Source organism: Tiliqua scincoides, chromosome 12, assembly GCF_035046505.1.
Source record: "Tiliqua scincoides isolate rTilSci1 chromosome 12, rTilSci1.hap2, whole genome shotgun sequence".
NCBI lineage: Eukaryota > Metazoa > Chordata > Lepidosauria > Squamata > Scincidae > Tiliqua > Tiliqua scincoides.
In genome coordinates this window covers 4,656,824-4,684,806 of record NC_089832.1, presented here as the reverse complement: position 1 = coordinate 4,684,806, position 27,983 = coordinate 4,656,824, and the positions used below count along the sequence as shown (strand labels likewise).

At 46.2% G+C, this 27,983-nt stretch overlaps 1 protein-coding gene and 1 pseudogene across 1 annotated transcript; both read left to right on the top strand.

Moving 5' to 3' along the window:
• The first annotated feature begins 1,613 nt into the window (after window positions 1-1,613).
• Window positions 1,614-27,983, top strand: LOC136663198 (AF4/FMR2 family member 2-like). The gene is made up of 4 exons (XM_066640183.1): window positions 1,614-1,626; window positions 1,786-1,999; window positions 16,863-16,983; window positions 27,015-27,983. The coding sequence occupies exons 1-4, from the start codon at window positions 1,614-1,616 to the stop codon at window positions 27,981-27,983; spliced, it is 1,317 nt and encodes a 438-aa protein (XP_066496280.1).
• LOC136663514 (5S ribosomal RNA) lies at window positions 26,241-26,358 on the top strand (annotated as a pseudogene).

Here is a 27,983-nt window from a genome sequence, read left to right as displayed (position 1 = left end):
AGACCAGCTATTCTCAATCCTAACAATGCCGTGACCCACCTTGTTCTTTGTGGTGGGTTGCGATGTTCCTGGTGGTGTCAGGGAGGACTCCTCTTGTCATGCTGGGCCAGCAACCAACCCTACAAACCTCTGTGGCCCTGAGAGGGAAGCTCCAGAAGCTATTGCTGGTTTTTGGGGGCAAACTGGAAGTTGTCTCCAAAAGTGGAAGTACCTTCCAGAAGTTTCTGTGGGCCATTCCAAGGCCTGCAGAGGTCAGTGGGTTGCTGGCCTAGCACAACTCAGAAGAAACCTCTGGGACTGCTCAATATCCCCTGAATAGCTCTGATTTGGAGCCATTTGGGCGGAAGGGCGGGCGGGAGGGCCAAGCTGATGGCCAACCAGTGGGTTGTGACCCACACTTTGGGAATGGCTGTGCTATTCATTAAGTTCATTCATTTCATCTCTTAAAATGATGGAGGCAACATCCTGTCTTATAAAAATAGCACTCTGAGCTGATCTAAGGGATCAGGAAGCTGATTTAAGGAAGAGACCGTGTCTTGGGTACATTGGACCCAAGTTTATAAGCAGAGTTTCCCTAAGAGAGTTATGGCCTTTGCACAGCCTTTCATCCTTGCTTAAATTACAAATGCTTAGAGATGGCTCGCGCGCACATGTGGATCACTTTGATGATTCAGACTTAAATTGCATGTGCAGCTGGGCCATCGCGCAGAGTGGAGATGACAGAACTTCAGGCTTCAACTTCGGATCATTGTGTACCTTGTTCAAGTGTCCAAAAACGCAGTGATACGCTAGTTTGTGTAAAGCGGGCCTCTCTGTGATAAATTTAGAGAACCAGTATCTCAGGAAGCCATATATTCTATCCTTAAGACAGCCCTTTTAATATCTAGAAGTATCCTCAACAGATGGTGATCCTTATCTTGTCCGCGTTCTGACTTCCGGTGATGGGAAGTTTAAACCTTCCTCATTTGATTTGTTCTTGGAAAGAGTGGAAGAGGTGAAAAAAGACCCTCTGAGTCATCGAAGGCCGTCTTAAGCATTTTCTCTTACTCCTGTCTGGGTTAATGTGGGGCTGCTCTGTTTCCTTCTGTGGGGTTCATTCTAATGCGTTCAGCACCTGTGTTTCCACCAGAGAGCTTCGTCCGGTATTGACCTGCGGCTTGACATGAACAGAAATCATGAATTAGTATGTTCAAATCATTAAAATAGGGAAATAGTAGATGCAGAACGTGACTCTGCAAGAGTGCTGGGTAATGAAATGCAAATTGCTCGAGCAGCAGCTAGTTTTTCTCGGCCAGTGACTCTTCCCCTTCTTTGAGGAGACAGCGGCGCAGAGAGTTGACTTCGGTTCACTTTGTTCATCTAAGAAGGTGGCTTTGCTGTACAGGTGTGGCCGCTTTATCTGTGGGTTTGGAACTCGCGGATTTGATTCGGAGCCCTATCCTGAACAGTGCACGCCAGCTTACCTCCAGTGCACACTGCCGCAAACGTGCCATAAGGCACATTTGCAAGCCCTTACTGTAGGCCTAGCGCTGAGCTAGCCCAACGTGAGCAGACGCTGGGCCAACTCCCGCACAGGACTCGCATCCTGCTGCCTGGCGATCGCTGAGATTGCCATGCGGTGGAGAGGTGAGTGAGGGGATGGAGGTGGGGGAGAGTGGGAGGGAGGTGTGGCAGGCGGAGGGAGCGGGGTGGGACAGGGTGGGATCGGTGGAGCTTGGTGTCACTGAGCCTCATGTTGGGCTGTGTGGCCCGACACGGAACTCTCCGATTCTGTGCCGGCTCCAGAGCCACTACAGAGTCAAGTAGCTATTGCAGCCTACTTCCCTCGCTCGGGGGAAGGGCACGAAAGCCACCATGGGCTGCCTGGTTGCACGTTGGATGCCGCGGTAGCCATTTTGGCAGCCATTGTGGCAGCCCCTGCGCTCCGGGCAGCTCAGGATTGGGCTGTCAGTGTGGATTCTGAATCTGCAGTGGAGGGCTCACTGGACCTTCCAGATGCGTAAGGGAGGCTTTTGGAGGCCCATGGAGACCGCTCACAGCCTCTATAGGCCTCCAAAATCCCCCCAGAGGTGTTGGAAAGACACTTCCAGTTGTGTCCAAAGTGAGCCCACCCACAGATTTGCACACCACACCATAGATTTACAGGTTTCTGTATCCTTGGGAGGGGGTCTGGGAAAGGCACTTCTGATTGTCTCCAGGAGATCCTTTGAGACCCTCCAGCCATGGGTTCGGCACTCATGGATCCTGAATTCCGCAGATGACGAGCCTGTGTTTGAGGAGGGCCCCACTGTACAGTGCAACATTTTATTACCACCTAACCAGGAGCAATTGAAATGTGCAGATCAAAACCCCAAATTTTGCCTTCCCTGTTCTGCCTTCTTGCACAAAGGTATTGTGATCACAGTAACTGTTCCTAACTGGAACCTGTTGCGACTTGGGATGTTGTTCCATTGAAGGGCAACCCCTTTTAAAGCTTCACATCAATAACGAACATGTCTGGATGCTTTAGACCAGGGGTGTCCAAACCCCGGCCCTGGGGCCACTTGTGGCCCTCGAGGACTCCCAATGTGGCCCTCAAGGAGTCCTCAGTCTCCAATGAGCCTCTGGCCCTCCGGAGATTTGTTGGAGCCCACACTGGCCCAATGCAACTGCTCTCAGCGTGATGGTCAACTGTTTGACCTCTCCCGTGAGCTGTGGGATGAGGGCTCCCTCCACTGCTTGTTGTTTCATGTCTGTGATGCAGTAGCGGCAGCAAAGGAAAGGCCAGCCTTACTTTGTGCAAAGCCTTTTTATAGGCCTTGAGCTATTTCAAGACCTTCATTCATTCATATAAGTTCATCTTTAATATATTCATTTATGTAAACTTACGTACATTTATTCAAATTTTAAATGTAAATTAATTCTTTCCCCCCCCGGCCCCCGACACAGTGTCAGAGAGATGATGTGGCCCTCCTGCCAAAAACTTTGGACACCCCTGCTTTAGACGTTAGCACTGAAGCACTTTCAGGTGTAAGGGGGGAAAAGAAAAGAGTTTAATTTGTCATAATGAATTGAAACTTGGGTTGGGGAACCAAATATTTAAATTGCCTCAAATCTGTCTGTTTCAATCAGCAGAATTAACTTGATAAACTCGCCTTCAACATTAATTTCCAGATGGCACTTTGTGGATTTATTTTAAGAAGGGGCCCTTAATCTTCAGGCGTGTGTATTTATAAGGAAAAGATACATTAGAGGGCGTTTCTTTCTCATAGGGCCATGAACATGAAGAAGCAAGCATTTCACACACGTGGCGTGATGGGCACAGTGTTGAGTGTAAACAAGCTAAAAAGCTTTCGGTTTGCGGTGAAATCCATAATGATATATCATTTTTTTTTGTCCTAGTTCAAAGAGGAGATAGGTTTTTAAATATCTATAATTACATTGCAGTTCTATTCCATTTATCCCCCAAGGCCTAGCGGACATTCCCAAAATTGATTTGGATAATTAAATGTCTGGAAATATGGAAATGCCAATAAAAAAGGAGTTTTACAGAGAGAGAGATGCACTAGAAAGAGTACATTCAGGTAACGGAGGCCCTGAGAGCTTTCTTGTGTGCATCCCCCATTGTAGCTGCCATAGATTTCATGGCTGATGCGGACATTGGTCACAGACGGTAGCGCTAATACCTGCTTGTTGCTCAGTCCAGAGAGCAAACCTGCCTCTCAAGTAGGAGGAAGATCTCTGTCTCAAACTCTGGAGAGCCCCTACCAGTCAATGTCAGCCATACTGACCAGATGAACCAATGGTCTGACTCAGGACCAGTGTTCCTGACTCAAGGCATCTTCCTGTATTGTAATGGAGGACCTACATTTTGGGGGCTCTGAAGCTTGTAATGTTATGGTGGCCTCTTTGCAGCCAGCAGCAACAAGATCTGGGTAAACCACTGTTAGTTTCTTCAGTGGCGTTGTTCCAGAACAGCCAAGTTACCTTAATACTCCAGCTTTACAACGTCTGTGTTACTGGCTCTCAAACTTTAGGATTGTTGAAAGACAAGGTGTGCCCCCTTATCCATGGGGGTTCCATTCCAAAACCCCCTGTGGACAGCCAAAACTGTGGATATGGATAAATGCCCACCCCCGTGGGCAAACACCTGTCCTGTGGTCTGGACCTTCTGGAGATGTGGAGAGCCCGGTTCTCCACCTCTCTGGAGAAGTTTCTGATCTCAGCAAAGGCCACAGACATCCACCGACGGCCTCTACTTGGCTCAGACTGATCTCTTGAGCTCAAAACACATGACTTCCAGTTTCACGGAGAAATGAGAAGTGACCTTTGGAGAGGGCCTGTGTGGAGGTGGGGAAGCGGACTCGATCCACAGATAACTGAATCCGTGGAAATGGGGTCCACGGCTACAGAGGCCCCACGTACAACAAAAAATTAATCAATTTGAGTCATGCTGCACTTTATCATCAACATCATCATCATCATCCTCAAAATCAATTCTCATACAGCAGACCCACAATTTTTAAGCAACGTGGACTAAAGTTGCTTCTGGGGCCCTGAATCTTAAACTCCATTAATTTCATAGTAGATCATAGTAGATCCTCCCCAGTTGTATTGTGCGACCATAGTTCTTGGCTTTCAATTTCCTTCCAATCCTACTTTAAGGTGCTGGTTTTGACTTTTGAAAACCAGACATGACTTTGGTACCTTCCTCCAAATTAATCTCCTGCTATAGGTGATAAAGACTCAAGGTAGAGACTTTTCCAGAATCATGTCCAGGTCATGGAACCCCCACTCTCTTAATGTCCTATCCAGAATCTTCCAGAGACTGGACTTCCTGAGGTCCATCGGGGGGTGACGTACTGGCCTCCTGCATTGGGTGACATAAACCCTAATGACGCTACTGGCACTTAGCAACATCTTAGGGCATTGCGGCACACTCACAGGGTCACCGTGGGATGTCCCCTGCCTGGTCCCCCAGGCACCACCATCTTAGATTTCACGAACTCTAGTGAGATTTGGGCACCACAATCTTGGTTCTTGTGAGTTTTCATGAGATCCAAGTTGGCGGTGCCCAGTTCAGCCAGGAAGAAGATGCTGCAGAGGGTGTCATGACCCGGATACATTTGAGAACCACTGGTTTATGGTAAAACTCCCTGACTCCCTGATTGAAGGCAGAATAGTGACATTTAAAACTACCTAGATAAACACATTCAATAAAAGAGCACCAGGCTGGAGCAGGAGGCCCTTGTTGGTTTCTAATGGCTCTTAGCATGACTGCTGTCCAGGTGGCAAAGGGGTGATCGAAACGCAAAATGCCCTTTTACCATTTGAAATGCGAGTTGCCTTGCTTCTGATTTTCCAACAGATGCCGCAGTGCTAAGTGGAAGCAATTAAGGAAGGCGTCGGCAAAGAGAGAGAAATAATTTATTGGGAAGTAATTAATCTAGCCTAGAGGTTTCCTGTATAACCAATGAATTCATTTATATTCAAACTTCCAGGGCTGAGCTGCTGAGATGTTGGGGACCTGAAGATCAATGGGAATCTATTGCCAGCTTCCAAAGGTGCAGGCGTGTTTCTCCTTCAATCTATTTGAGGAGAGAAACGAAGAGTAATCCCATTAAACTGTTAACTTCACCTGTGTTATTGCCCTCCCAGAGATGTAATGTTAAACAAAGCTTGGGCAAAGTGCTTTGGCACTCTCACATGTGTTTTGTGTGTGTCCTTTGGAGTGGAGAGAGAGAGTAACCTATTAGTAAACAGACATGCTTGGTAGAGCAGTAGAAGTACTCTTTAATAAAATGACTCATTGTTTGACATGGCTGATTCCTGTGGCGTGTTCCTCAATTAGGGCATGATCCAACCTAAGTCTGATCCAGCCTTAGTAGTTCATGGATTTCAACGAAAGAGATCTGATTGCATAGCTAGGTGTTCCATTGACATCAGGGGGGGCTAAAACAGCCCAGTTTTGACTTGTGAGGAAACTCCCATTGATTTAAGCTGGATTTGCTGCCAGGTGCACAGGTTTGAGGGTCTGCATGTACCTTGAGCGATGGATAGGTTGAAAGCCAAGAGGTAGGACATTGAAGACTTTGTTGCAATGGTGCTGGGACCTGGCTGCTTAAGGCTTGAGGGAGGAGAAGCCTTGCACACACACCCAAGCTTACTGATGGTGTTAGGTGGCAGCTTTGTCTCCCTACTGTCTAATGGGTGCTTTACTTAGAGACTCCATGATAATGCAGAGGCCTCTGGAGAGTCACCTTCCCATTGTAGATGGAGCACCAGGCAAATCAGTATCACAAGTGTCTCAGTCAACACATGTGGAGGTGGGGGATAACCCACCACTTTCGCTCTCTGATGGACATAGGCCCTTAGCAAGAAACAGACCGGCAGACCTTAGACACAATTCCTGCCTCACAGTGCATTATTAGCAGGTAAAACGATCACCTTACTGTGAGCATGAATGTACCTTCTTGGAGTGGGGAGAGGATGTACAGTGGGTTCTCTTTATCCATGGATTTGGAACCCATGGACTTGACCCACTTCAGGTTCTTAACCCATGTCTGGAGGACCCACAGAGGGTCTCCTGGACACAACTAGAACTGATTGTGTCTGTGAGACTTTCTGAGACCTGGAGAGGTGCTTCTGGTCATGTCCAGAGGTCCTGTTGGACACTACCTATGGATTCCATTTTCTACAAGTTTTGGTATCCACAGGGGGTCTGGGGAAAGATCCCCAGAAATACTGAAGTCCAACCTGTAATTGAAAGCATGTGGTCCCATGAACATGACCATAGAAGTGTATCATGAAAAAGTCAATACACATAAGAACTGGATTAGCAGTTCCCAAATTTACTGTGATTAGGGCGCCCTGGGGTCGGGGAGCCCTGTTGCAGTGGCACCTTTGACTGGCTGTCCCAGGCACTAACATCATGAATTGTGCAATCTCGCGCATTTTGGGATGGCAACACCTGGGAGAGCCAGTAAGAGGAGGCTGATGTGCCCTGTGATGTTCCCATTGTGTAGCATATTTGTTTCTTGCAATGATTAGTTATCAAATGATGTGTTATCAAAAAAAGGAAAAGATTTGAACTCTTGTGGGTGGGTGGGTTGCATGAGTGCGGCTGCATTGATGAGCCAAGGAGCCAGACCCCCGGGGCGGGGGGAATTCTCTAGATCAGTGTTTTTCACACATTTAGCACCAGGACCCACTTTTTAGAATGAGAATCTGTCAGGGCCCACCGGATGTGATGTCATGATCAGAAGTGACATTATCAAGCAGGAAGAGTTTTAACAATCCTAAGTTGCTATCCTACCCACACTTACCCAGGAGTAAGTCCCATTGACTGTCATTGTTAAAAGAATATACGTAGTAGCTTGTTAAAAGTACAGGTCTGTAACATTTCCTCAAATGCAGTCACATATCATGGTAGAATCAAGCCTAATATATTAAAAATAAAATATTGAAATGAATGGGGACCCACCTGAAATTGGCTCGTGACCCACCTAGTGGGTCCCAACCCACAGTTTGAGAAACACTGCTCTAGAACAGGGGTGTCCAAAGTTTTTGGCAGGAGGGCTACATCGTCTCTCTGACACTGTGTCGGGGGCCGGGGGGGGGAAAGAATTAATTTACATTTAAAATTTGAATAAATGTACATAAGTTTACATAAATGAATATATTAAAGATGAACTTATAAGACTGAATGAAGCTCTTGCAATAGCTCAAGGCCTATAAAAGGCCTGGCAGAAAGCAAGGCCAGCTTTTCCTTCACTGCCACTGCTGTGTCACAGACGCGAAACAGCAAGCAGTGGAGGGAGCCCTCATCCCACAGCTCATGCGAGAGGTCAAACAGTTGCCTTCATGCTGAAAGCAGTTGCTTCGGGCCAGTGCGGGCTCTAACAAATCTCCAGAGGGGCAGAGGCTCATTGGAGACTGGGGGCTCCCTGAGGACCGCATTGGGAGTCCTCAAGGGCTGCAAGTGGCCCCAGGGCTGGGGTTTGGGCACCCCTGCTCTAGAAGGTAGGTAATTGTTGTGTAAATCAGAGTCCAGTCACTTTGCCATCAGAATGGTCCCACTAAGGACATGATTGATAAATGCTATTGCATAAAGGTAAGAGAAAAGAATCTGAATGGAGTAATTATTAAGATTTATTTAATAAACGGGATAATGTCTGGACATAATAAGCCATGATTTTCTTCAGTGTTGGTGTAAATAGTTCCATGTACGTATGTTGGAGGTGGTAATGCAAGGACAGATCCCTGTTCCTAATTGTCTATTTCAGTTTTGCTAGAAGTGCTTGAGAAATGATTCTGGAAGTTCATAACACAAAACTAAGAAGGGCCATTCATCTCTTGGAAATGTCAACAGCAACCACGAGAGTTTTTATTAATCGTAAGTATTCAGGGTGTGCATAGGCCCAGCTATTAAAATCTGACACACCCCCCCCCACACTACCACAACATTGTCAACTTGTATTTCACATTTGGGAAACTGAATGATGAAATTGGCTGGGGGGGGGGGATTTAAGAGGGACAAGGGCGACCACAAACCTTGTTCAATCGTGTATTTCAAGACAAATCCATTCCCCCCCAATCTGTATTTAGGCTGGATCTGAAAATTTAAGACACCTAATGAAAACTGCATTTCAGGGCCCCCCCTTTTCTCTCCCTCTCTGCCCTTAAGCCGATAAAATATTCTAATGTGAGCGCAGCCCTTCGTATATCGGGCGGGAGAGGTTTGAAAAACCCAGCATTCCAGTTGTTGCTTATCATCCTGAACTGGTAAGCTGTAACAAATTTAAGTACACATGTGTGAAATTCATTAGGGAGTCTTGGCACCAGATAAATTACATCCAGGATAAAGGATGTGGATTCGGAGGCTGTGTTAGATAGGTACCCTGCTGTGACTCTAAGGAGAAGCTGAATGCTGTATGGGGGAGGAGGAAGGATGGAATTTCAGCTTCGACTCTGAATTTTCCTGCTTTTAAAAGATGAACCAAATGGGATTTTTTTTTTCCTGTTCTCCTTTAGGTTACTCATAATGCTAATGTTTCTCATACCACAAGTTAGTCATATCTCAACCCCTGCATTTTGTTAGGGCTGAAGCCCCTCTAAGCGAAAGAAAACCAGGGATGGATAAAGGAGGCTGTTTTATATTAACATAAACGGGAAACAAAGCAAGTCTTATCTGTACAAGAAGCAAGGGGGAATTAGTGCATCAGTGCCATATGATGTTTTGGAACATTGGTGCTATGGAACAGGGAAGTTGGGTGTAGCCAGGTGTGCATTCAGAAAGACTTGGAATAAGAACATAGGAAGAGCCCAACAGGATCAGGTCAAAGGCTCATCTCGTCCAGCATCCTGTTTCCCACAGTGGGTCAGCAGCTGACTTTGGGAAACCCACAAGCAAGAGAGGAAGAAAATGATCTCTCCTTCCCTTGTTCCCTTGCCAATGGTATTTAGAGGTGGATCCAGTGTTTGTGTTTGGAGGGGGCACGAACACTACCTTAACTCCAGAGCCCAGGTCAACCAGTCCTGGTTGAACTTTGGCCTCCGTGGCCAAGGTTTGCTGGGAGGGTAGACCTGGGCTTCCACCTGGATTGGAGCCCAGATATACCTGCCAGGTAGACCTGGGCTCCCATTCCAACTCTGCCCTCTGGAGCCGCCTCTTCAGTCCTGGGCTCCTGGCCAGGTGCGATCTTGCTGCTGACACCTTGCCCAGTTGGCTTTCCCCTGGCACCCAAGGGCGCTCCCCATCCTGGAGGGTGCCCTTTCCTGCTGGAGTGACAGTTTGGGGAAGGCCATGCACCCATGCCTCCCCTTTGAATCTGCCCCTGCTAGTATTAGAAGCAGACGGTCTCTGACCCTGGAAGTAGTAGATAGAGATCATGACTACTAGCCATTCCCTGTAACTCCTGGAGGTATTGTTCTTTGTATGCAGACTTCAATCTCTATTTTCTACTGGGTGTTCATGGACTTACTTTGCAATCTTTGGCAGATTTAGAACTTCCACTTAGATAAAAAATGGTCATCTTGAGGATTTCTTCTGTAACTGCCGAACATCAAAGATAGAGTGATTTATGTTTCATAGACAAAACATAATTGATTTAGAAGCTGAGTCAAAGAGATTTACTTAAAGAAGGCATTCACTCTGAGAAAAAAAGAAAGAACCAATGGGCAAATGCATTTAGATTAAATATATGTAATGCTTTTACTTTACTTAATTAATGTGCTGTGCTGTGATTAATCTGATTCAACTACCTGTTAAGAGGAAGTGTTGTTCAACAATAGAATTGGAGCCGGTAGGAGTGACAGGTTCCTGAAGAGGAGATATTTGGTGCTTCTTTGTTGTTGTTGGCATCCTTCAGTCTCGGAATTCTATGGTGTCACGCTCTGAATGGTGGTTCTGGAACAGAGTGTCCTCTCCAGTGTGTGAAGCCTGGGTAAAGTAGGTATGGAGGATAGGCTGTTACCCATGCAGCAAATCCCCCCTCTCCACATCGCTGAAATGGTCCAATGGAAAGGCAGAGGCCAATATGGTTGGTTCCAGCGGCGTCGCAGGAGTTGCCAGAACGTGATTGTGTTCAGCCACGAACTGCCTCAGGGACTCCGGCTCCGGATTTTGCCTCGAGGTTGACTCCTGAAGCCTTTTCCATAACTGGATGTAGCCACAAGGCGGTGGAGGTTTGGGATCAGAGTTTTCCTTCTCTCAGATAAGCTGCCTTCCCAGGCTAACGAGTCCCATCTACCCGGTGGCTGTTTAGTCGCCTCTTACGACAAGTACAGCCAAACTGAGGGCCTATTCTAATGGCTCAGAAGGCTGATTTTGTGTTAAAAATATAAGATGGCCATGCCTGAAACTGCTCATTTGAATAGGCTCTTTATGTGAACTCTATCAAGGTGCCGTCAAATGTTGGAGCATCTTGTGCCTGTTTTAGAGGAGTTATCTCTGGGGGTTGTTGCCTAGAGTTAGTCGAGCAGTTCAGCCACTTCTCCTTCCTCACTAACTAGGGCCATTCATAGGGCATGAGTTGCCTCTGAGGGACAAATGCCTCTGATTTTGCAGTCTTCTCATACCAGATTAATTTGTCTCCAGGTGAGTGAGAGGTGAGTCAGGAATGCTGGGTTCTTCTGGGGATTCTTCATGTTCTTAGCATCTCCAAAACTCTGATTCAGCCTTTGAATATGTAAGCAAATGAGTTTATCTTAGGAGAACACACAGGGTAACTGGGATCATAAAGTAAACTTTCAATTGGATCATCCAATCATGCTTAACTGGTACTGAACTGAATCTCACCAGTTGTCATAATGGCTTTCCGCTGTGCTGAAAAAACACATCCCTGTTTCAGTACTTTGTTTTCAGCATTTGTGACAATGTCTGCTTAGTTGCTTAAATTATTGTGACCATCACTCTTAACTGCCCTCTTTTGCCTCCAGTAACATCACCATATAGCCAAATCTGCTTGGGCATTAATTTTATTTACTCCTGTCTGGTGATGTCATCACATCAGAGTGAGCATCATATGGGTCCGTTCACAGTGTGATTCCTTATTGGTTGGGCTCATTGACTGGATCGGTGGTTCTCAAACTTTTTAGCGCTGGGACCCACTTTTGAGAACGACAGTCTGCTCTGACAGCCCACTGGAAGTTGTCAGAACAGGCTTCAAACCTAAGCCACAGTCAGCCAAAGATCTTGTTACGCAGTGCACTTATTTTACATAGTTCAGAATCCAAACATTCCAGCTCGGAAGTCAGAGCAGAATGCACACTTGGATTCTTCTCTAACTATCCAGTCCTTCCTCTTTTCCAGAGTCCCATGTCCCCAACTTTTCAGGGCAAACCACAAGGCCAGGAGCCTGCCCTGCCCAGCAGCCCTGTATTTTCAGCTCTGTATTATTATTATTATTATTATTATTATTATTATTATTATTATTATTAATTATACAGGTATTTATATACTGCCTTTCTTGGTCTTTATTCAAAACTTTATTCAAGGCGGTTTATATAGGCAGGCTAATTTAAATCCCCGTAGGGATTTTTACAATTGAAAGAAGGCTCTATCTTTCAAGAGCCACAACAATTCAGATGTTTCCTTCTGATCTGGCCTCCATCCTGGCCTCCATCCTCAATAGCTCGGCTCAGCTTGTCAGCTGCTTCAAAGTCGCACGGTGCCGGTGGCCTCGAACTGGCGACCTTGTGGATGTTATCTTCAGGCAAATGGAGGCTCTACCCTCTAGACCAGACCTCCTGCCCTCCTGCCCAAGACCTCCTGCCCTCCTGCCTCCTCAGCCTCCTATTTTCAATGGTGGCTGAGCTACGTGCTACGCGGCCCACCTGAAATTGGCTTGCTACCCTCCCACTGTGTCCTGCCTCACTGTTTGAGTAACACTGAACTTGATGATTCAGAAAGGATTCTGAATGAGGACAGATCAAGCCATTGAATAGTGTAGGAGGAAAAGGTGGTGCGCGTCTCCTGCATCTGGGCTTGTGGGATTTTCTTTTAACCCCACCAGATATCTGGTTTTGACTAGGAAAGAGTGGATTTTCCTGGTTTTATTCTTTTATTGTTCTTTGTGTTTCATCTGTTCAGTGCTAGCCAGAATACACAGCTTCCGTTATCTGAAAACAGTGCACACAGCATTGAAAATTGAAATCGTTTTATGGATTTTAACCCATTTCTGCCCTTTCCACAGGTGTACTGGTTTGGTCCCTGTTGCATATACGCAACTTTGGACAGAAACGGCTTATAATCTTTATTTTTTATTTTTATAATACTATGAAAAATTACACTGGGGACAAAGGGTGCTATAATGAAACAGTGTTGTAAGAAACAGTGTTGTAGGAGGCCTATAAATTCCCATAGTTCAAATGTATAATCTCTGATCCTCACTCTGAACATTCCTTGTGGCTTGGCTGTGCTTTCTTCTGAGTGCACACAAGAATGTGTACCTAAGGAATTGTCATCCAGGAGATGGATACGTCAACGCCTCCGGTCTCTCTGGGGCTTGTAGGTTCCAACAGAATTGTCTGCATCCTGAGAACTTTAATTGAGTAGATAAAGAGGTCCTTGTAATTATAAAACGGCAGTAGGTATAACAAGAGGCTAAATACATAGCTGTGGTTCTAATTAGACGGCACTTCAAATTAGTAATTGTGGCTTCAGTGAGAAATCCGCGACTTTCTACACTGCAGAAGCCCCGATCACAGCACAGCTCATTCCTCATTATATCTCTCAGTTTGAATCTTTCAGTACATCGGCCTGCTGAGCTGAAAAAGCAAGCGTTGTCGATATTTGGTTATCTTCCTGGTGCAGAGTGGCTGGATGGAGATTAAATTCCTTCCCAGCTGAGATGTGAGGTTAGAGTGTGTGTGTGTGTGTGTGTGTGTGTGTGTGTGTGTGTGTGTGTGTGTGTGAAAGGGAAGAGGAGAGTGGAATGGAGGTGGAAGAAAGGAGTGTTGTGCTAGTGTGTCAGAGGAAGAAGGGATCGCAGTAAAACATACACAGGTGTCCCCCCATATCCGTGAATCCAGTATCCACTGTTTCCATCATCCATGACTGAGTCAGTCCCACAGCAACTGTTACCCTGCACATGCCTGGTCTTGGAAGCTAAGCAGGGTCAGGCCTGATTAGTACTTGGATGGGAGACCACCTTGGAATACCGGGTGCTGTAGGCTTATACCATAATCTTTCAAGACTGAAGGTTGCCAACCAACCACTGCTTCCTGGTTCAAAGATTCCTCCCATCGTGCAAATAGCTTATCTGTCACTAGGTGGGTCGCAAGCCAATGTCAGGTGGGTCCCCATTCATTTCAATATTTTATTTGTAATATATTAGACTTGATACTACCATGGGATGTGACTGCATTTGGGGAAATGTTACAGACCTATACCTTTAACAAGCTACTGTGTATATTCTTTTAACAATTATAAACAATTGGTCTTACTTCTGGGTAACTGTGGGTAGAATTGCAGCCTAGGATTGTTAATTTTCCTGTTTGATGATATCACTTCCAGTTATGACATTCCTTCTGGTGGGTCCTGATAGATTCTCATTCTAAAAAATGGGTCCCGATGCTAAATGTGTGAGAACTGCATTAAGGAATGCCATGCATTCATAACAAAGTGAAGAGTTTATTGAAGGAGCTCTTGCAGGCAAACTTCCTATGCCCTCCATTTCCCCATAAGACAAGGTGTTATATTTGGTGCAGAAGGCCGTATTTTGATGCGTACGCACCAGCAATTTCAAGCCAATTCCAATAAATGGTGATTTAATTTTCAAGCAGGAAGCCTGGATAAGTAGAATTGAAATTTTAAAATCCAGTTTTCCATTTCTCGTCTCTTCTGAACAAAGCTTTGCCAAGACTTGTCAACAAACCATTAAAAAAAAGGGGTCTGATTTACTGCTATAACTGCTGTGCTTCATTTATTGTGTCTCTCGGCTACCTAGAAGGACAGGTTATAATTACATACATTGATTTGAGTAATTACAGAGCCTGATTTTTATTAATCCTTTTTTTAACCTACTAGAAAATAGTAAATGCTATATTGCTTATTTACTATATAATTATGTTTTGGTAATGATTTCTGTCAGGCTAGATTAGGATGGTGGAATTTAATTAAACGTGCAAAACAGCAATAAAAGTGATTTTTTTTTATTCGAACAAAGCTCCTGCTAAAGTCTTTGGGATGTATAAATTTCTCTTATTAAGATGTCACATGCAAGCCCAAGGACACCCCTCCATCCATAGACAGGCACTGAACAGGTGAAGCTGTGAGGGATGCAGTAGGGTAACGCCTTTGGGGAGGACCCAAAGGTCAACAGAAGAACCTATTGCTTTGCACAACAGATAGGCTGTATAGGATTGTGTCCTTAATTTAACATGAGCAACATACTATCGCTCAGGCAGCCCTTGGGAAAGACAGTGGCCTGGACATTCACTTGTGCCCCTAGGCAAATTTCTCAGTTTGCCTCCTGGTGAGCCTGATGTTTCTTCTTTCCTCAGGTCCTTCAAAAAAGAGTTTCAAAAGCAGTGCTCCTACTGTGGGAGAAGTACTGTACTAGAGCTCTGCTCCCCTGGTGCTATCTGGTGACTTTGGTGGTACTACTCAGGAAACTAGTACCCACAAAATAGTTCTTGGAATAGGAAGGTTGAAAAGCCCTGGAGCTGCATTAGATGGACCAATGGTTTGCTAGAGGGAGAGACAGTTTCATATTTGTGTTCTAGACTGCCTCTCATTTGCAACCAGTTTGTGGAAGGTTACTCTTGTATAGTGGGGAATAGATATTATGTTGTGTAGGTTACAACATGTGGTTCTGAGATCATCAGTAGGCATTTTCAAGGGTCGGCCTTTAGTTTCTGTAATCCTACTCGAGTACAAAATATGTCTGGGTGGTCACATGGGCTGCCGCATGACCTACTTTTGGTGACAGGACTCTGCCAGGGTGGGTGAAGCCAAGGGACGGACTGTGGCAGGAGCTGGCAGGCCAGTGCAGAACCGGAAGGAACCTGTTGAGTCAGCCAATCTTCAGCAGAGACATCCTGTGTGAAAATGGTTCCCTGAATAGGCAAAGTCTGAGGATCAGTCAATAAAGAATGAATCTGGAGTTGAGCAGCTGGGTGGTTGTATCTGCTTTTATCAAATTGCACCAGCCTGGATCGGGGCCACGATGGGAGAAGGGAGCTTTTGTCCTTCGCCTGAGCCATGGTGGTATAATAGGATTTGTATAGCACTTTTTGTGTAGTGTTATGATTTGTATAGCACTTTCTTGAGCCTGCAGGACGTTTCATTCGTGTTATTCTTACAGCAACCCCTTAAAGTGAGTACAGTTGTCCCCCTGTATCTGTGGGAGGTACATTTCCACTGCCACTATGGATACTTGAACTCTTGGATAGCAGTGAACCCCATTCACCATATCACCATAAGGCATTCCAGTAGCATTCCCGTTGTAGAGCTGGCTGGGTCCTCTTGCTGCCATCTTTGTTGGCAGCCCTCTGGCTGGCTACCAGGAAGAGTGTTGGAGGGCTGCCAGCAAAGATGGATAAGAACTGGCCTGGAGGACTTCAAACAGAGATGGGCAGTGAGAGGACCCATACAGCACAGGAGACAGGGAATGGAGGGCTGGAAATGGGGACAAAGGAACTAATAACAGATGAGTTATGAGTGTGATGGGGGAATTAATCAACCATGGATAGCTAAAACTGCAGAAACTGAGTCCATGGGTATAGAGGGAGCTACTGTATGCCATTATCCCCATATTGGAGATGGGGAAGACTGAAACTGAAAGGGAGTGGCTTGCCCTGGTGACTTCATGGCAAAAGTGAGATTCAAACCAAGGAAGTCCTGCTTCATAAGTCATTCACCCACTATGCTACACCAACACCCTGAAAGTACCAACCTCCCTCCCAATGTTTGTGTTATTTGACCAGAAAGGGAAACTATCATTGGTGTATAGTAGGAGCTTTCCTCCCTCATCAGTTAGCACTGGTGCACTGGAGGACAATCCAGAGCAAGACCACAGTGGGTGAAAAGAGTTAGAGTCCCCCTACTGGGGGCCAGATTGGGATCAGCTCCCCCTCACCATGTACTAGGGGGGGGGAAACAAATATACAACTGAGGCTGCAATCCTAACCATACTTTCCTGAGAGTACATCCCACTGAACAAACTAGGACTTACTTCTGAGTAGACCTGGTTAGGATTGTGCCCTGAATCGCATAAAATGCATAAAATAACATCTACTTTGGCTCCTGACGTCAGCAGTCTAGCAGAGCAGTTTGTACTGCTTACCTCTTAAAGCTGATAGGAGCAGTTGTTAAATAGGAGGATGGAAGGATAACAGGTCTTCTCTCTGTTTTTTGTTTTTTGTTTTTTAACTTTCAGTCACTATGAGCAAGATCGGAATGCACTTAAGAGGAAAGAGTGGGAGCGGAGAAACCAAGAAGTACAACAAGATGAAGATCTCTTCGCATCTGGCTTTAATCTCTTTGGGGAACCCTACAAGGTAAAGAAACACCTGCATATTATAGCTGGACATCCCCCCCCCACTTGACCATTCATTAGCTCCTCAGAGAGGACAGCACCATTGTAGCCACCTTTGGGGGCTACTTGCTCCAACTGATAACTTGTCCTATGTTCCTGCCAACACTGTCTGAAGGATCAGGACTATCATCATCAGGGCCTCCAAGATTTGGGTGCCACCATCTTGGACCTCATGAAGATCCAAGTTTCCAAGGTGCCCAAGTTTCATGAGATTTGGGTGCCACCATTTTGGATCTCTTGAACTCTCACAAGATCCAAGATGATGGCACCCATGTCTTGCAAGATTTTGGGCACCTCCATCTTGGATCCTGTGAAATTTCATGAGATCCATGTTGGGTCTCATGAAATCTCACAAGATCCAAGATGGCAGTGCCCAGGTCTCAGATGATTTGGATGTTGGATCTCATTAAATCTTGCATGATCCAAGATGGCGGTGCCCACGCCTTGTGAAATTTGGGCGCCACCATCTTGGATTTCATGGGATTTCATGAGATCCAAGATGGTGGCACCCAGGGGAACAGATAGAAGAGGCCACCAGGGACATTGTGCAGTGTGTGAATGTGCCAAAACACCCACTTTGGGAACCCCTGACTTCAAGCCCTCCTTCTGGGTTTCCAATACCTTCTGGTTAGCCACTGTGGAAAGCAGAATGCTGGACTAGATGAACTTTTGGCCTGATCCAACAAGGCTGTTCGTACATTCTTGGGAAAACATACTTGTTGACATCCAGTTCTCCCTGAAACAGGGAGAGACACTTTTCTTTTTTGCAGTCATAATTATTGAAAGCTGTCTTTTGGGAGAATGTCTAAAGATTTTTGGCATCTCACTCTGGGAGCAGACACTCTCCTGACAATCCTCTAAGGAGCCTGACTGCCTGTGATTTATGTTGCCAAGGGATGTCCCCCTTGAAAATGTCTGCTCCTTTGATGATCACCAAAGCAATCCTTGAAGAATTCCACCAAATTGAAATGCACAGATTCCTTTCTCCTCCTAATCAGTGACAGCCTTTGACAGGCATCGCCCAGTGTCTCAATTTCATCCTACAGAATGACGAGGCCTTTGAAGATTTCCTTTGTCTTTGGAGCTGGGCTCAGTGACCAATAATGTTCGTGATGATGCTGTTTTAAGGGGAATAATGGTCAATAATTCATGAATGCATGGGGTTGATTTATGTCAAGTCAGACCAGTTAGCCTAGTATTGTCAGGTGCTTTCCAGGACCTCAGAGAGACTTTCCAGCTCTGCTAGTGGAGATCATTCCATTGAAGATGGTGGGGAACCAACTTGAGTCCTTGTGCATGCAAGATACCTGCTCTGCCATCAAAGTTATGGCACGCTAATTTAAGATACCTTAAAATCATTTTTATGTCCATGTTAATTGATTCCCCAGTTCTGAATGCTGTTGTCCTTTGCAGCTACCACAGTGGTCACTGGTGCTTTTGCTATCTTATTTACTGATGAATGTGGTGTTAATTTTACAATTACTGTCCAGGGGTGGTGGAGAAGCACAGCATTACTCAATGATCAAAATCCAAATGGTCCAGTTATCGAAGTTCATTGAGATTTCATCAGTCAGCTTTGTGTCGCTGTAATCCAGAGTAAAAGTCTGCCTGTCCACCTAGATCGTTGGGTTCCCAGTGTGTGGTCCTTGAACCCTGAGAAGTGATCTGCAAGGTCTCAGAAAAAAATCACCCTCAATCATCTACAGTGTCTTGCCGAGCGAGCACTCCCCCATGGACCATCAGAGAGGGCGGAGACCAGACCACCTGCAACCACAGCTGACACTGAAGAGTTGGTCTATTCTCTGCCCACTCTGGTAGTCTATGGGGATGCCCTCATTTGGGTGACACTTCCCCATGGTCCACCAGATATACTGAACAGCCCACCACCAGCAACAAAAGTAGTAATCTACGAATCTCCTCTGTAAATAATGAATCTAATAAATCTCTAATAAATCTTATGCAGTTGTTACAAATCTAACTGTATTTTTTGTGTGCTGAGGGTAGTGGGGTTGCATGTGGTCAACGATGATTCCAATTTTTAGTGGTCCACAGGTCCACGGGTTGGGAACCACTGTAGATGGGGTTCCAATTTTGGTTCTTTGGATCAGTGCAAAAATCTTAAGATCTTTCATACAGATGTTGGCATTACTCTGAAATAGGTGAAGCTGAGCCATTTTGAAACCCACCTTTCTGTCCCTGAAGGGTCACTCAAGGTCACTTACAACAACAAAAACTGACATGATGATAAAAAAAAAAATAAACTCAATATATATTAATAAATAACTGAAACAAAATCAAATCAGCAATAACTAGAAGAACCAACTGAGAGGTGAAACAGATAACATGCTATCTATTCCCCATCACGACCTGGGCAGCTTCAGTTCCCAAGCCAAACGGAAGTCAGATTCACTGATCCAGATAACCCATTTCATCCCAGCAAGGAACTGGAACATCGCTGCCCACAAATGGCAAGTTGGAGATGCCCTGGTGCAAAATAGGGGATGCGGTGGCGCGGTGGGTTAAACTGCTGAGCCGACGAGCCTGATGACCGCAGGTTTGGCAGTTTGAATCCATGTGACGGAGTGAGTTCCCGTTGCTTGTGTCAGCTCCTGCCAACCTAGCAGTTCAAAAGCCTGTAAAAATGCGAGTAGATAAATAGGTTCCACCTCAGTGGGAAGGTGACGGTGTTCCATGTGCTTAGGCGTCTGGTCATGCCAGCCACATGACCACGGAAACGGTCTACAGACAAACTCTGGCTCTTTGGCTTAGAAACGGAGATGAGCACTGTCCCTAGAGACGGACACGACTAGGCTTAACGTTGGGGGGAACCTTTACCTTTACCTTTTACAGTGCAAAATAAATCTTATAGCCAAAAAGTCAGATAAGAGAGAAGAAAGGAAGGGACACCAAGAAGGAAGTACAGAAAGCATAAATGGGAGCAAAGGGAAAGGTACCAAAAGGGTAAAAGATTGTTTTTTGAGACAATAATTTGCACAGGTATTGGTAGGGGATGCTTATTCAACTTAAACCAAATTGATCAGTGTCACCTGTGTCTCAGCATATTAGTTGGCCAATTGGCCTTTACAGGGTCTTTGAAGCCAGTTGGCTTGAGAAGCTGTCCCAGATGGCGTGGAACACGACCAACTTCTGGAAAAAATTATGCAACCGTCCTTGTAAAAGACTCTCTGTGGTGCCCTCTTGTCTGAAATAGGAGCTGACCGACTTGTTGCAGAAGCCCGTTCACCTGGAAGGCACAAGGCTGACCGCAGTAACACAGGCTTCAGCTAAAGTGTGACATGCAAATCAGCCTTGACATCTATCAGCGAGGAGATAAACAACCATAGCTAGCTGGTGAATTACCCGGGGGGGGGGGAAGATTCTGGTTTTTGATAAAGAAGATTTTAAAACAGAGCCCAAAAGGCAGAGAAATATTTTTTTTTCCAAATTAACAAGAATTCCAAAATGTGTTTGGTGGATTAAGTCAGCGATGAGTCACCAACCAGACCTGTAAATTAGGTTGTGGATTTCTTCAGAAAACAGACATCCAGATGGAGATGAAAGAGATCAACCAATTCTGAAGAGGAGACTTGTTGATCAGACGACTAGTTGTTCACTACCAATAATTGATTTATTGCATTTATATTGTGCCCCACTTCCAAGGAGCTCAGAGTAATGCGTGTGACTCTTCCCCTTTTCATTTTATCCTCACAACAAGCCGGCAAGGTAGGCTGGACTGAGATATATTCATTGGCCCCACATCACCCAGTGTCCACAGGCCAGAGATTTGAGCCAGGAGCCTCAGTCTTTCAGCATAGGATGGGGCTGTTCAACCATAGTCTGCAGACAGGGCTGACTTTAGGCGTTGCGGGGCCCCATTTTTTTGCAGGGTCCCAGATTCACAGCCAAGGACTGTAGAATCTTAGAAATACACATTCAGTTTATTCTAGACTTTATATCTCTGTGGTAGAATGGAACGCAATCAAAATGGGTGCTTAAAAAGTGCATGTGAGTTAATGAACCCAATGGATTTAAGAGCATTTTAATCTAAAATTGCATACAGGTAGATTGCCCTAATGCAGGGCCCCCTTACGCTTGGGGCCCAATTGGCTTAAAGCTGGCCCTGCCTGCAGGGTAGGCGGGTGGGATAATTTGGAGAATTTAATTTATGACACTCAGCAGTTGCGTAGCACTTTTGAGTGTCCAGAGCACTGCACAGTAATTATTTTGCTGCAATCTTTACATGAATCCTGTACAGGCAAGGGAGTAGTAGTGTCCCCATTCTGCAGATGGCAGAGCTGAGGCTGTGTGACTTGCCTAAGGCCACCTAGTGAGTTCCTGGAGGAGGTAAGATCCAAATTGTAGTATCCCTGTCGCCCCACTCCTGCGGCTCTGATATTAACAATCCACAACAGAGTCTCTTTTTGGAGCGCGCACTGCAGCCCCGCGATTGAGCAGGGCAGTTGGACATCTCCATTTCCTCTCCTCCGCAGACAGTCTCGCAAAGGGAAATCTTGCGAACGTAACTAGACCCTTCAGACCGGCAACCTCCCTGGCCCCCTTTCTGCACATGTGCTGGCTCAGCAATCCTGCGGGGAGAGCCGGAGAACAAGCCAGCGAGTGTTTGGCATTTGCATCGTAATTCTTCCCGGTCCCTTAAGCACAATGGAATCTCCTTGTTTTAAATGGGGAAAAGGGGGGGGAGAGAGAGAGAGCCAAGACGAGCTTTGGCCGCTGCCCAAACTGTTCATTGTGCTGCTCGAGTTGAAGGAGACAGGTCAGGCACAAAGAGCTTATTCTTGGCTTCAGTGGAATGCCATTTTTCTGTGTCACTAAAAATGACCGACAGGCTCCCCCCCCAACAACTGATCCCTGCGTACGCTGCAATTCTTAGCTTTGCACCATTGATTTAATTTGCTAAATATTTACTGCAGTGCACGGCTCTTTCCTCAAAAGAATCCAGACTGGGGGGAATCTTGTTTTCCCCCCTTTTCTGTCATCTTGGAAGCAGTAGTGTAGCTAGAAGGGGTAGCAGTGCTCCAGGGTTTCAGATAAGTCTCTCAGTGATACCAGAATCTGGATCTGGAATGTTCTAGAGGTCAAGCAGGTGCTCTTCCACCGAGCTGTGGCTTCTACCCTAAAAGAGGGGTGGGTGGGGGGCACACGCGTGTGAAGATTCCACTGTACTTCCAACCAGTGGTGTAACTTGAGGAGTGCAAAGCAGTAAGTTTTGCAGGGAGCCTCGCCCTGGTGTGCAAGCGGCCCCTCGCTGTCGCCTTCAGAGCCAAAACAAATGTCTCTGTTTTGCTCCTCCCACCCTGGAATGGCCCCTCCTCTCACTCCCCTTCAGAGCCACCGGGAGCACCACTGCCGGTTGACATGAACAGTATTGGCCCAGGGGGCTGACCCACAATAGCTGCATGTTTTCATCAGGAATATCTGAAGGTCACCTGTTGCCTTCAGAAGTTTCGTGGGCTTTTGTGGTTAAGAGATTCAGGCTGTAATCCTATACACACTTTCCTGGGAGTAAGCTCCATTGCACATAAAAGAGCTTACTTCTGAGTAGACAGGCTTAGGATTGTGTTGTAAGTTGTGAACTCGGGCTCCACTTGTTCAACCTCCCACCTCTGCCCTGAGCTTGTTAGGAGGTCTGAGACCAGCTGTATCCTCCCAGCCTCAGCTCCCCAGCCACAATACAGGGATAATACTTGCCTTACAGGGCTGTGGGAAGGATGGCATCCTTTCTGTATTCAGAAAGTGCTATATTCAGTGAGCCCTACTTATCCATGGGCTCAGCATCTGTGGATTTGAGCTTCCGAGGAGGCTGAACCCACATCTCAAAGGGCCTCCTCGGAAGCTCAAATCCACAGATGCTCGGAAGCTCCACATGTCAAAAGGCCTCCAGATGTGACCTGAAGCCACCAATGTGGCTTCCAGTTGTGGCCTTCTGAGGAGGCTTGTGTGACCTCCAGAGGCCCCAGCATGAACTCCAAGTTTTTGCAGCACTGGGACCTTCCCCCCCTTGCAGATTTTGGTATCAGTGGAGGGTTGTGCAACTGATCCCCTGTGGATATCAAGGGCCCAATATATGTTCCATTAAGTTTCTAGGTTCAATCCCCAACATCAAGTTGAGCTGGGAAGGACCACTCTATGAAGCTAAGGAAAAGCATGTGTCCTACATCAATCACAACCTGAAAAAGAAAATTGCTTTTATTTATATATGTGTGTGTGTGTGTGTGTGTGTGTGTGTGTGTGTGTGTGTGTGTGTTGGCAATCCTTAGTTTCCCTAGGCTACTTCCAACCTGTGCCTTTTCTCAATGTCAAGCTGGACATGCTGTGGCGGAGTTCTGTCACTGGATGTCATTTTCTCTTCCAGAAAGTAGCTGGGATTTGGATCCCACTTTGAGTTGGAACTGGGGGAGGGAAGGGCTACCCCTCCCCCCCACACTGCTGTCACAACCAGAATCCCCCCCCCCCCCAAAAAAAAAATTGCTCTTAGCTGCTCTGTGCAGTTCATTATTTCACGGGTTTGAAGCTGGCCATGAACACTGTAGTGACCTTAATTAACAGTATTTATATACCGCTTTTCAACTAAAAGTTCACAAAGCGGTTTACAGAGAAAAATCAAATAACTACATGGCTTAGGCAAGCCATAACTAAATAAATAACCTTAGGCAAGCAAGGCCTTCTTAGCAGCAACCCAGTTGCAATATGATGATGATGATGATGATGAAGTCTGCTTATCATGCAAAGTTGCAGTGGTGTAGCTAAGGTGGGGTAGGGGGTTGCATTGCTCTGTGTACCATGCCTTGAGGGGGTGTCAAGTAAGCCTAAAAGGTACCTTTTAGAAGAAGTTTCTCACACTCCTGCCAAAAACCAGAAGTACCTGTCAGAGGCCTCTAAGAAACCTTCTGAGGCCCAGTGAGGGCACAACTACTTTTTAAGGTACCCTCAACATGACACCCCATACTACATCATCGAGCCCCCGCCGGTCCTCAAAGGGCCTCCTGGAGGCCTCTTTAACAGGTACATCCGGTTTTGCACAAAACTGGAAGTTCCTTTTGGAGACCTCTAAGAGGCTTTCTGTGGTGATGAAGCACTGTCAGAGGCCTCTAAGAGGCGTTCTGAGGTTTGGTAGAAGTGCAACAATGTCGTTTGGGGGTATCAAGCTGAGAGTGCCTTAAAAGTAGTTGCACTCCTGCCAGTCTTCAGAAGTCCTCTTAGTGACCTTCGACAGGTATGTCAGCACCACAGAAGGCCTCTTAAAGGTCCTTAGGTTTTTGGCTAAACCAGAGGTACCTGTCGGAGGCCTCCAGGAGACCCTCTAAGGTCCGTGGGAGTGCACAATTATGTCATATGGCGATGTTAAAAGTTTTTATTCCCCCAGGTGCTAGATGCCTTTTAACTTCACCACTGCAAAGTTGTCATAAGGGTTGCATTGAAATGATGCGTGTGAAATGCTTTGCACCCGCATGAAAAGGGGACTTCTTGTGTCCAGTTTGGCCTTGTGGCTGAGGTTCTCTTTGGGAATTCTCCCCTACCTTGGGAGCTGATTCCAAGCTAAGCTATAAACTCAGCCGGCATTAACCTGATGTTAGATTTTTGTACAAGCTCCATCTCTCTCTTTTTAAATGTACCGGGGGGGCGGAAGCACTCAACAAAAAACAGATGCCGTCTAGGAAACAGAGCAGAAAAAAACACAGGCAATGAAAACACAATAACACTGAAAATGAGTCAGGATTTGCTTAATAATTGCAGCGCTTTACAGAAAATAACTGTGAATCATTGATTTGCAAAACACACGCTGTGCTGTTCCAGCAAACAGAACAGAGCGGCCTCTCCGAATATAGCCGACAACTGTATTTATGTGTTTCTTTTGATAAAAGATCTTCTGAATGCATGTTTGGGAGGAAGTTAACTTTGTCAAAGGAGCCAGGCTGGCCTCTGGCTGAAGATCTCAGGAGGCAGTCGGGGTCCGCAGCAGCGAAAACAAAACCCAGTCTCTTTGGAAAGTTGCGTTCCTCATCATCTCAAAGAGTTGGGGCATACCTGATTGTTTTTTTCAGACTTGGAACTTGCAATCCTGTTGATTGTTCTCGGCTGGAACGGAGATGCTGCTCTGTAATTGCATCCCCATTAAAAAAAAAAAAAGTTCTAGTCCATCAACCACAATTTCATTGAAAGTGGGGGGGGGGAGGGGGGAATTAAAGCAATCAACTTCTGAGCATGCGCCAACAGTGGCTTCCAGCTGTAAGTGCTGGGATGAAGACCGCACAGGCACGAAATTGGCACATAAGCTCCTAATAGCCTCAATTTAAATTCCGAACTGAGGAAGAATTTCACAATTCAAGGGAGCTCTCCTCTGAATACATTTGGATATTGCGAGCTGGAGGAACTCAATCTCTGACACTCTGCTCTAGATATCTCTGCTGAGCTATGCCTGGGAGGTTGGGCATAGAAGCAGGGCCTTCTTGGCAATGGCTCCATACCTGTGGCGTACCCTCCACCAAGAAGCCTGCCCACTTCAACTGTCTATGAAACCAAAACCTGGGCTTTTGGACAGATTTAAAAAAAATATTTCTGTGTGTTTGTTCTACAGAATGTCTTTTATTGCATTTGAAATGCAGGCATTTAAAATTGATACGGTTACATTGGTACTGTCACTTGATTTGCGCATCGTTGCTTTGTATTTTTTAAAAATGAAAATTTGGGTGATTTTGCAGGACTCATTGCTCTATTGCTTAGTAGGCTATAGCTTAAAAAAATGGCTATTCACTAGGCCTTCCTTATCCATGGATTTGGCATCCACGGTTTTCAGTATCCACAGGTGCTAAGCACACAACTGGAGGACCTCACAGGACCTCCCGAACGCGATTTGAAGTGTCTTCTAGACACATCTGGAAGGCTTTCTGAGGCCCAGAGAGTCTGATCTTGGCCTCCACGTACCTCAGAACAGCTCCTGGATGCGACCAGAAGCCCCTTCCAGTCACGCCTGGGAGGTCTTTTGAGGTTCTCCCTGCGGATTTGATTATTTTTATAAATCAGTATGGGGAGGGGGGTGTCCTGGAATTGATCTGCCACAGATATTGAGGGCCCAGTATATTTACATATTCCACATTTCTTTTATCATGGGATTCAAGGTGGCATAAATGTGGCTTCTAGGAAGTCACAATTCCGAGTGCTGACCACACTTAGACCTACTTAGCATCAGGCAGGTGTTTATATAATGGTCTGTTACCCTGCGCATGCCTAATCTCGTCTGATCTCAAAAGCTAAGCAGGGTCAGGCCTGGTTAGTACTTGGATGGGAGACCGCCTGGGAATACCAGGTGCTGTAGGCTTATACTATAGTCTTTTGAGACTGAAGGTTGCCAACACCCTGCACATGCCTGATTTTGTCTGATCTCAGAAGCTAAGCAGGGTCAGGCCTGGTTAGTACTTGGATGGGAGACCGCCTGGGAATACCAGGTGCTGTAGGCTTATACCATGAACTCGGAAGCTAAGCAGGGTCAGGCCTGGTTAGTACTTGGTTGGGGGACCGCCTGGGAATACTGGGTGCTGTAGGCTTATACTATGATCTCGGAAGCTAAGCAAGGTCAGGCCTGGTAAGTACTTGGATGGGAGACTGCCTGGGAATACCAGGTGCTGTAGGCTTATACCATAGTCTTCGAGACTGAAGGTTGCCAACCAACCTGGCGCCATACTGAACAAGGGTGGGACAGAATTTTAAATAAAACAGCTTTTCCAAGCTTGTTGTTTTTGAACTTTGATAGCGTGACTGGGTACAGCAATTGTCTTCCGTCAGATAGCTATGATGAACATATGATGATCATTATTTATATTTATTATAATCAGTAAAATTTATTATTATTATTTTAACTTTTATCTGACTGTGCTCCTGCAGGATTGAAAGCAAAGAACAAAGTGGAACAAAGAGCGAAATGATGACTTCATGGTGTCTGGTACATTCTTATTGTTGTCTCCTCTTATCTTTTAGACAAACAAGGGTGACGCTTTGGCCAACCGGGTCCAGAACACTCTGGGAAACTATGATGAGATGAAGGACTTGCTGACCAATCACTCTAACCAGAGCCACCTGGTGGGCATCCCCAAGAATTCCGTGCCACAAACCCCAGTTGATAAAAACGAGCAGAACTTCTTCCCAGAACCGAGAAACCGAATGGTCCCGCCCCATCAGGTCGGGGGGCACTCTTCAGCGTCGATGCCTCCCCCGGCTTCCACGTCCTCAAATTCCAGTTTGCTGCATGGTCAGCAGAGCGGCAGGAAATCCAGGACTGACTGGTCCAGGGGTAGCCACAACTCGAATGGCGGTCAACCAGCTCAACCTGGAAGCCAGCCGAGTCGGACAAAGCATGGCGGTTCTCACGAGACACCGCAAGGCAGGTATGAGGATCTCTACCCCTGTCAGAGTGAGCAGCTTAAAGCTGGAGGAGCCGAGGATGCCAACACAACCCCATCGTCTTCACACTCGAGGAGGCACACCCACACGAAATCGACAGTGGCAGAACACTCGTATAAAGAGAGCAGCCACTCCAAGTCTCCAGTGGATCTTGAGTTTCTGGGACACTGCCCTGGGTCTCCACTCCCGTCGACATCGTTGTTGTCTGCGAACAACAGCCTCTCCAGCCAGAACTTTCCTCCGGGACTTCACTGTAAGAGCAGCATGGTGCAGCAAAAGCCCACTGCATACGTGAGACCAATGGACGGTCAGGACCAAGTACCCAGTGACTCGCCCAAACTGAAACCGCTAACAGAAATGGAAGGCGTCTATGGGAACCAGACCTTCGGAACGCTGCTGGAAGGGAAGACCACTGGCTCTGGCTCGAAGAATAAACTACCAAAGCTCACTATTCCACAAGCCAGTGAAGTAAGTCTGGATTTTGTCCCATCTGTTGCACTTCTTAGCTTTCGGTGGCCAGCTTGCGTTTTTCAGTTTACACCGTAG